The following is a 10,174-nucleotide window of genomic DNA, read 5'->3' on the forward strand; positions in this document are numbered from 1 at the left end:
AGGTTGGCAGCACAGAATGGCATGTAGAGAGGGAGGAAAGAAAGGAGAAATGGAAGGAAAATGGGAAGGAATAAGGGAGTGGTAGAAGCAGAAGCCTAAGAAACAAAAGAGACTAAGAGTCACTTGGTTGTAGACCTGTCAGTTCCTGATTCCAGGGTTCCTAAGTCCCCATTGTCTAATTGTCCTTGAGCCCTACAGTAAAACTCCAGTTTCCTAATAATAAAACTCCTTTATTTAACCTATCCTGGGGAGAGTGCACTTCTTGAAACCAAAAGAGTCAGAAAAGATACATGCAATCTTGAGTACTCAATTAGACTATTTACCATAAAACCTAGGTCTGTTATTGCAGGCTTTTAATATTAACATAATCAATAAATGGAATAAAAAATGTACAAGCTTAGAGATAACTAATGTATACTAGAAAATTTTGTTATAAAACTTAATTTTGTAAACAATTTATGAGCTCTTTCAACTGAAAGATACTACAAAAGATTTTATGGAATATTTTGTTAACAGGTTTCCCTCCATTTATTTTGTTCTCCAGGATTAGTTTTAAAAAGTAACACTGAAATTGTTATTGTTTGGATGTCTATACATCATACCTTCCTTTTCATCTCTTTCTTTTAAAAATAACTGAGTTCAATGCTAGCAGAATTATTTTATCATCTAATGTAAAATCTTCAGGATCTAGAAATAATCCAATTTATAGATTATATGGGTTAATTCATGATTTCATTAATAGCAATTTGATTGACACATACTCTATTACTAGAACACTCGGGAAAAAAAATTCAAGCTTCCTGCCAAGTATATGGGCATAAAACTTTCTCCTTAGAAAAGAAAATAAAGACAAAATTTATCTGAGAGATACAGATGGGAATGAAAAACTAGTTTTGATCCATTCACTTACCAACATAGGTACCAGCTTCTATCTATTAATATTTTAAAAACTGCATGGACACTAAGGGCACATTTTCTTGGACATTTGATTCCATAATAGAGTCTGGTCCATGACCAAGACCTTTCTAAAAGGAAATTATCTATTAGATTTTAACTGTCAACAGCATGTTCCCATATTTTGAGTTTACATAATCAATTTGTTTTACTATGTAGAGGAAAACATTCTAAAATAGAATATTGATTTGAGTGATTCGTACCTTTAATAGAGTTAAACTAATATGCAACACAATTTTTATACTTGGTCCATGCTATTTTCCCAGTTAGCTAGGTATTAGTGTGCCAGAATACGTGATAGTGCCTATTATTTAAACGTTATTAAAATTTTGGCTTAAGTTTGATGCAGCTGGAGAGACCCAGGCCCCCTACTACAGATATTTTTCCCATTGATAGACGTAAAAGAACTTCAGTTTCATGCTAGGATGCCAGGATCTCAAGCTATCCATAAGGGATACGTGAGTTGCTTGCTAAAAATGAGTTGCAATCTTCCTTACTTGATATAAGTTTTACATGCTCTTTCAGATGAATCCAACTTATTTTCTTCTGCACTTTATTACTTTAACGTCAGCCCTTTATTTTTATGATCTTGACTATCCTACTTTTCAAGATCTCAGTGAATCTCTGCTTCAACATGTGAGTATCTTGGTTTTAGGAATAAATATAGATGTCTTTATAAATTGTTTTGGACAATAGAACAAGTCAATACAACATGCTCACAGAGGTACAGAGATATTCTCCTTAGACAGTATTTACAAATAAGTCATCCACAACCCCTTAAGCTTTCTATTGAGTTTGCATAATAAACTAGTTCTAGCTGGTCTATCACTTAAGTTTATACTCCTGAAACATGTGAATGAGTCTTTTCATCTACTGTGCTGGCAGTGAGTTGAGTTTAATTATGTATATTCTTTGTTTAGGAATAGACTGATAGCTACACATCATTTTCTAGTCAATTTCCCTGGAGAGCAGAGATTATACAATATAGTAGACATTATATTGTAAACTCCATTAGTTCAGAGAAGGTATTTGTATTCCCAGCACTTAGTACAGTGTCTGACATATAACATGAAATTGATAAGCATTTGTTGAATAAACAAATACAGTTGGCTTTGTTTTTGCATCCTTTCCCAACGTGTCTGGCACCATTTCCACATTCATAATCTCATAGGAAAACAGAAGTTATCATTTTATTTATAAACCATCCCATATATAATCTGTGGTTTGTTTTTGTGTGTAAATCAAAGTTAAGTCTGATGGGTTTTGGAGCAATTTCAGCAAACTAGGTTTAAGTACAACACATGGTGGCGCTGTAAGCTAAGGCTGCGAAAAACAGACCTGCGGATGGTTACTGTTCGGGCAGTCATACACACATGTAAGAGAAGATAATTCCTTACGGTAATTACCTTGCGGCAGGGATTGACTCCCGGAGGGGACTGCCTAAAGACCAAACAGGCACTCAGATTCTAAAGACTTTTGGCGTTGGAGAAATGGAGGCTGAAAAGGAACGCTTTCCTAGACTAAGGCAAGTTCTTCTCTTTGTTTTGCTGGCTCACACTTGGGCGGAGCAGGAAGATTACCGTATTGCTGAAGAAACAGAGAGTGGTTCTTTTGTGGCCAATCTAGCAAAGGACATAGGGCTAGCGGTAAAAGAGCTCTCTGGGCGGAGGGCTCGGATCATTTTTACAAATGACAAAAAATATTTTCAGCTGAACCTTCAGACTGGAGATTTGCGAGTAAATGAGAAACTGGATCGGGAGGAACTGTGTGGCCCCACTGAGCCTTGTGTACTTCAATTCCAGGTGTTACTGGAAGAACCTTTAGAGGTATATAGGTATAAGCTTTTGGTCACTGACATAAATGACAATTCCCCTGTGTTCCCAGAAGCAGAAATGATTTTGAAAATCATGGAAAATACTCTTCCAGGGACTGTGTTTCCCCTGAAAAATGCACAAGATTTGGATGTAGGTATCAATAATATTCAAACCTACACCATTTATCCCAACTCCCATTTCCACGTTCTTACGCGCAATAGCGGTGAAGGCAGGAAATACCCGGAACTGGTTCTGGACAAAGCCCTAGATCGAGAGGAGCAGCCTGAGCTTAGGTTAACTCTCCTGGCAGTAGATGGTGGAGTTCCTCCCAAAACTGGGACAGCCTTGGTCCTCATTGATATCTTGGACATCAATGACAATGCCCCTGAGTTTGTGCAGCCACTCTATCGTGTGCAGATCCTGGAAAACAGTCCTCTGGGATCTCTTATTGTCACTGTTTCAGCTAGAGATTTAGACACAGGAACAAACGGCCAAGTATTCTATTCATTTTTTTACGGTGATGAAGAGATTAGTAGGACATTTGCACTTAATGAACTCACAGGAGAAATTAAAATAATTAGGGAACTAGATTTTGAAAAAATTATATCATATGAGCTGGATATTAAGGCCTCTGACGGGGCAGGTCTTTCTGGAAAATGTACTGTCATAATAGAGGTGGTGGATATAAATGACAACACCCCCGTACTGACGGTGGCTTCACTTATAAGCGCCATCCCAGAAAATTCCCCTGAGACCACAATAGCTCTTTTCAGTATTCAAGACCGAGACTCTGGGGACAATGGGGAGGTGGTTTGTTCCATCCAGGACGATGTTCCATTCACTCTGAAACCTTCCGTTGAGAATTTCTACAAGCTAGTAACAGAAGGAAAACTAGACAGAGAGAGCCAGGCCGAGTACAACATCACCATCACCGTCACCGACCTGGGGACCCCCAGGCTGAAAACCCAGCACAACATAACGGTGACGGTCTCCGACGTCAACGACAACGCCCCGGCCTTCAGCCAAGCCGCCTACACCCTGCGGGTGCGCGAGAACAACAGCCCCGCCCTGCACATCGGCAGCGTGAGCGCCACGGACAGAGACTCGGGCGCCAACGCGCAGGTCACCTACTCGCTGCTGCCGCCCCAGGACCCGCAGCTGCCGCTGGCCTCGCTGGTGTCCATCAACGCGGACAACGGGCAGCTGTTCGCGCTCAGGTCCCTGGATTTCGAGGCGCTGCGGGCGTTCGAGTTCCGCGTGGGCGCGGCCGACCGCGGCTCGCCGGCGCTCAGCAGCCAGGCGCTGGTGCGCGTGCTCGTGGTGGACGACAACGACAACTCGCCCTTCGTGCTGTACCCGCTGCAGAACGGCTCCGCGCCCTGCACCGAGCTGGTGCCCAGGGCGGCCGAGGCGGGCTACCTGGTGACCAAGGTGGTGGCGGTGGACGGCGACTCGGGCCAGAACGCCTGGCTGTCGTACCAGCTGCTCAAGGCCACGGAGCCCGGGCTGTTCGGCGTGTGGGCGCACAGCGGCGAGGTGCGCACGGCCAGGCTGCTGAGCGAGCGCGACGCCGTCAAGCACAGGCTGGTGGTGCTGGTCAAGGACAATGGCGAGCCGCCGCTGTCGGCCAGCGTCACGCTGCACGTGCTGCTGGTGGACGGCTTCTCGCAGCCCTACCTGCAGCTTCCGGACGCGGCGGCGGCCGAGGCCCGCGCCGACCCGCTCACCGTCTACCTGGTGGTCGCCTTGGCGTCGGTGTCGTCGCTCTTCCTGTTCTCGGTGCTGGTGTTCGTGGCGGTGCGGCTGTGCAGGAGGAGCCGGGCGGCGTCGGGGGGCGGCTGCTCCGTGCCCGAGGGCCCCTTTCCGGGCCACCTGGTGGACGTCAGCGGCGCGGGGACCCTGTCCCACAGCTACCAGTACGAGGTGTGTCTGAGGAGAAGCTGGGACCAGGGAATTTAAGTTTTTGGTCTGTTGTCCCTACCCAACAGAGGTCTGTGGATGGTGTGGAGGAAAAGTCAAATTTTGTAAATAGTTTTGGATTCAATTAGGAACTTGGGTGAAGGAATTTGGGTTCTTTCTAAATATGATAGGTCTCCATTACTGTTTTTGGTCCATATAGAATTTCTTGGATGATTTGCTGATTCCATATTCCTATTAAGGAGATTAGAAATATTCTTTGAGTATATACTCATATTTACTCTCTTTTTATCATTTCTATTTTGATGGAGACAAAGAATTTTCAACTTCATTGCATTACTTAAAAGTCATGAACATGTGTTGAATTTATCAACTTTTCATTATCAAGCACGGTTGGTTTGAAGATGACTCCAGCCCCATCCTCTATTTGATTGTTATATGGAAACTCTAAATTTTTGATGTTGTGGTTACTTAGAAAGCATCATGATATTAATACAATGAAGTATTAGTATAGCTTCTTTTTAATCTGATATTAAGCCTACCTGTTTTAAATCTTTAAATGGTGAAATGTCTGCAAAAAATGCATGTTTTTGTTTCACAGTAGTATTAAATAGAAAGGCTACAATTTCTCCCATACTTAAGGGCTTTTCCTCTATATCAACCTTCAGTATATCATATATATGAGTATTATCAAAAGATTATTAGGTTATTTCAAGACATTTAAATGCTAGATCCCTTGTGGTGTCTGTCTAGCCCATCCCATTATTTCCAGGAAACTTCTCTCTTCAGTAGAAGTATATGGTTGCAGCCATGTTTATTTTATTTGATCGATTTCCCTCTGTGTCTTCAATCAGACAAGGTGGTATTACTAATCCAAGCTGAGTAAATCTCTTTTGTTTAAAAAATGGCTTTAGAAATCAGATCTAAAATAGTTTGTTAGGAACTTAACAAGAAAGTGATATCATGTTGGCTAAATACATGGAAACAAAAACAAAGTCAATGCATTTAGAGACAAGAAGAAAGGAGATGCCTAAAAAGTAACATTATGGATTTTCCAGTACCTCCCAAGTTGGCTTTCTCCCTTGGCTTTTTGGAAACATGTATGTGTGCTTTTTAAGAAATCTCCCTTTAATTATGATAGCTAAGTGGATTTTTCCCTTGTCAAAAGCATATTTAAATTCTTGCATGGATTGAACTTTACTCTTCATTGGAGATCTTTAAATTGGGGTTTTTATATTAATATAATAATATTTGGGATCAAAAGTCTGTGGAATATTAGTACTCTGTAAGGGACAAGCACAAGCTTTGGTTCAAATATATGATTTTGAGAAGAACTGATGGCTATTTTAAAATTTTACAGCTTTTTGAGTGTCTTATGGAAATTCTCTGAAAATTCTCCCATGTAAGAAAGTTTTGAATATTATTACTGTCATAATAGCATTAGTGTGAAATAACATTGACAATGTAAAATGTGTTCTAAAAGAGATGTATACCTTATTTGTAGGATCTTTATAGCCTGGTAGTTATGTTTTGTTTTTTTAGAATCTATTCCATTACATAAGGGACGCCAGAGTATTTTGCCATTTAATGAAAAACATTTAGATCATTCTGAAATATTGCAAATTATTTTTCTAAAGAGCATAGAAAATGGCTACCTGGGAACATGATGTTTTGTTTATCCAGCTCATATAATGTACCAGGATCCCAGCAAAAAAGGGGACTTCTACATTAGGAGGAGACTCCATCTATCAGAATTTTAAAATTAATTGTGATTTATTGATCTGTTAAGCAAATATTGGTTGAGCATCTACCATGTGTCAGGGACTGTTCCAGATATTGGGAGATGTGGACATGAACAAAACAAAGATCTCAAGCACAAGAAAGACACAGAAAAGAAAAAATTAAATATGTATATATATGCTATATCAGATAAATGCTAAGGAGGAAAGGCAGGGTAAGAGATATAGGAAGTCCCCTCATATGCATTTTCCCATAGTTTCAAAGTTTTATAAAATCATAATTCTCTGACCTTATGTCAAAATGATATCATAATTACATAAACTAATTAACTGGTAGCTTTTTCTTCGATGTGATTCAACCAAAGGGAAATACCGTTCTGTCACATACACTGCCTAGAATTTGAAAGAAAATCTAGAGGAATTCATCCTATTTGCTGAGAGAATTTTAAGAAATCACATAGGTATATACTGTTATTTTCACAACATGATTTATCACTATTGTCTTCTTTCACTTCTCAACTTTCCTAGCACCTCACCCAGACTACAGGTTGTAAAAAGTAGGGATCATGTTTGGGTTGTTCACTGATCTATCAGAACTTAGCACATAGATATCAATAACACTTCTTTGAGTGAAGGAATGAATAATTATAATTACATGATTTTCTGATTACATCGCCTCCTTCAAACCATTTCCAAACTCCTTATAGCCCGCTGGATTATCAGAGAATACAATGGTGGCGATTCTTTTGGAAGACAACGCATGGTGGCGCTGCAGGCTAAGGCTTAAATTAAAAAAAAAAAAAAAAAAAAGCCCAGGAACTGCTGCGAACTCTACTTCCGATCTATACCTGAAGACAAAAGCCTGTACGCAGAGTTCAGGACCAGTACATCATGCTACTCACCAACATTTCCGGACAGGTAACCAATTGAGAGATCCATCACTGTCCCTAAGGTAGAGCTGGGCCCTGTTTCTGGAAAGGAGTTTGTGGAACTAAAGATGGAGGCCGGAGGGGAGTGTTTTCCCAAACAAAGGCAAGTCCTGATTTTCTTTCTCGTATTGGGGGTGGCTCTGGCAGGCTGGGAATCTCGTCGCTATTCCGTAATGGAGGAAACCGAGAGTGGCTTGTTTGTGGCCAACCTGGCCAAGGACCTGGGGCTGGGAGTCAGGGAGCTAGCAGCACGGGGAGCCCGAGTGGTCTCTGAGGATAACGAACCCCGCTTGCTGCTTGATCTGCAGACCGGGGAGTTGATATTAAACGAGAAACTGGATCGGGAGGAGATGTGTGGCCCCAGAGATCCATGTGTAATGCATTTCCAAGTGTTATTGAAAAAACCATTGGGAGTATTTCGAGCTGAGCTACTGGTGAGAGATATAAATGATCATTCTCCAGAGTTTCCTGAAGGAGAAATGACTCTGAAAATCTCAGAGAATAGCCCCCCCGGGACCGTGTTTCCTCTGAAAAAAGCCCAGGACTTGGATGTGGGCAACAACAACATCCAGAATTACAGTATCAGTCCCAACTCTCATTTCCATGTTTCTACCCGCATCCGGGGGGATGGTAGGAAATACCCAGAACTGGTACTTGATAAAGAGCTGGATCGAGAGAAGCAGACGGAGCTCAGATTAACCCTCACAGCGCTGGATGGAGGCTCTCCACCCCGGTCTGGCACCACCCAGGTGCGCATCTTGGTCTTGGACGTCAATGACAATGCCCCTGAGTTTGCAAAGACACTCTACCAGGTGAAGGTTCCAGAGAACAGCCCTGTGGGCATGCTAATTATCAAGGTCTCCGCTAGAGATTTAGACACTGGGACAAATGGGGAGATATCCTACTCCTATTTTTATATTTCTCAGGAAATAAGCACAACTTTTGAGCTAAACAACCTTTCAGGAGAAGTTCGACTAGTTAAAAAACTAGATTTTGAAACAAGATCTTCATATGAGCTGGAAATAGATGCGGCTGATGGTGGGGGGCTTTCTGGAAGATGCTCTGTCTCCATTGAGGTGGTGGATGTTAATGATAACTTCCCAGAAATAACTATTTCATCACTCACCAGTCCCATTCCTGAAAATTCCCCTGAGACAGAAGTGGCTCTGTTTAGAATTAGAGACCGAGACTCGGGGGACAACGGAAGGATGACTTGCTCCATCCAGGATGATCTCCCCTTCCTCCTGAAACCATCAGAAGAGAATTTCTATACCCTGGTAACAAATGGGGCGCTGGACAGAGAGACAAGAGCCGAGTACAACATCACCATCACCGTCACCGACCTGGGGACCCCCAGGCTGAAAACCCAGCACAACATAACGGTGACGGTCTCCGACGTCAACGACAACGCCCCGGCCTTCAGCCAAGCCGCCTACACCCTGCGGGTGCGCGAGAACAACAGCCCCGCCCTGCACATCGGCAGCGTGAGCGCCACGGACAGAGACTCGGGCGCCAACGCGCAGGTCACCTACTCGCTGCTGCCGCCCCAGGACCCGCAGCTGCCGCTGGCCTCGCTGGTGTCCATCAACGCGGACAACGGGCAGCTGTTCGCGCTCAGGTCCCTGGATTTCGAGGCGCTGCGGGCGTTCGAGTTCCGCGTGGGCGCGGCCGACCGCGGCTCGCCGGCGCTCAGCAGCCAGGCGCTGGTGCGCGTGCTGGTGGTGGACGACAACGACAACTCGCCCTTCGTGCTGTACCCGCTGCAGAACGGCTCCGCGCCCTGCACCGAGCTGGTGCCCAGGGCGGCCGAGGCGGGCTACCTGGTGACCAAGGTGGTGGCGGTGGACGGCGACTCGGGCCAGAACGCCTGGCTGTCGTACCAGCTGCTCAAGGCCACGGAGCCCGGGCTGTTCGGCGTGTGGGCGCACAGCGGCGAGGTGCGCACGGCCAGGCTGCTGAGCGAGCGCGACGCCGTCAAGCACAGGCTGGTGGTGCTGGTCAAGGACAATGGCGAGCCGCCGCTGTCGGCCAGCGTCACGCTGCACGTGCTGCTGGTGGACGGCTTCTCGCAGCCCTACCTGCCGCTCCCGGACGCGGCGGCGGCCGAGGCCCGCGCCGACCCGCTCACCGTCTACCTGGTGGTCGCCTTGGCGTCGGTGTCGTCGCTCTTCCTGTTCTCGGTGCTGGTGTTCGTGGCGGTGCGGCTGTGCAGGAGGAGCCGGGCGGCGTCGGGGGGCGGCTGCTCGGTGCCCGAGGGCCCCTTTCCGGGCCACCTGGTGGACGTCAGCGGCGCGGGGACCCTGTCCCACAGCTACCAGTACGAGGTGTGTCTGACGGAAGGATCTGGGACCAATGAGTTCAAATTCTTGAAGCCTATCTTCCCCAGTATTCTGAGCCAGGACCGTAGGAACAAGTCAGAGGGAAATCCAACCTTCCGGAATAGTTTAGGTATCTGAAACTTTCCTGTTCACTTTTCCATTAGTTTTGTCTCCCTCGCCTTTCTGTTTTTTTTAATCGAGTAGTAATTTTAATTGTACTTTCCCCCCTCGTTTTTCCATAGTAAATTTACTGTTTGTTTTGTTGGCCTGAGTATTCTATGATTATTTTTCCAATTATTGTAGTATTGATAGAAATTCTATTTCAGAAAATTAATGTTTCTGGTTAAAAGTTTTGTACTCGTTCCTAAAGGATAATATGAAAATTAACCCCTCAGAATAAACAATCCTAATTTTCAAATTATTTTACTAACTATATGACACTACTTAAGAATGTTTGATTCTTTGGGTGCCTGGGTGGGTCAGCTGGTTAAGCCTCTGACTTT

The 10,174-nt window shown here is 44.4% G+C and overlaps 2 protein-coding genes across 2 annotated transcripts; both read left to right on the forward strand.

Moving 5' to 3' along the window:
* The first annotated feature begins 2,444 nt into the window (after window positions 1–2,444).
* Window positions 2,445–4,816, forward strand: LOC114204155 (protocadherin beta-15-like). Its single transcript, XM_028097341.2, is given in 3 exon segments — window positions 2,445–4,699; window positions 4,701–4,733; window positions 4,735–4,816. Coding segments are annotated over 3 exon segments (2,370 nt in total).
* Window positions 4,817–7,303: 2,487 nt separating this feature from the next.
* LOC114204176 (protocadherin beta-15-like) lies at window positions 7,304–9,845 on the forward strand. Its single transcript, XM_028097346.2, has one exon. The coding sequence runs from the start codon at window positions 7,422–7,424 to the stop codon at window positions 9,807–9,809; it is 2,388 nt and encodes a 795-aa protein (XP_027953147.2). The 5' UTR covers window positions 7,304–7,421; the 3' UTR covers window positions 9,810–9,845.
* The last annotated feature ends 329 nt before the right edge of the window (window positions 9,846–10,174 follow it).

The sequence above is a fragment of the Eumetopias jubatus genome, unplaced genomic scaffold, assembly GCF_037043125.1.
Source record: "Eumetopias jubatus isolate StellerSeaLion01/CBP00866 unplaced genomic scaffold, mEumJub1_p1.0 scaffold_5, whole genome shotgun sequence".
In the NCBI taxonomy this organism is placed as follows: Eukaryota; Metazoa; Chordata; class Mammalia; order Carnivora; family Otariidae; genus Eumetopias; species Eumetopias jubatus.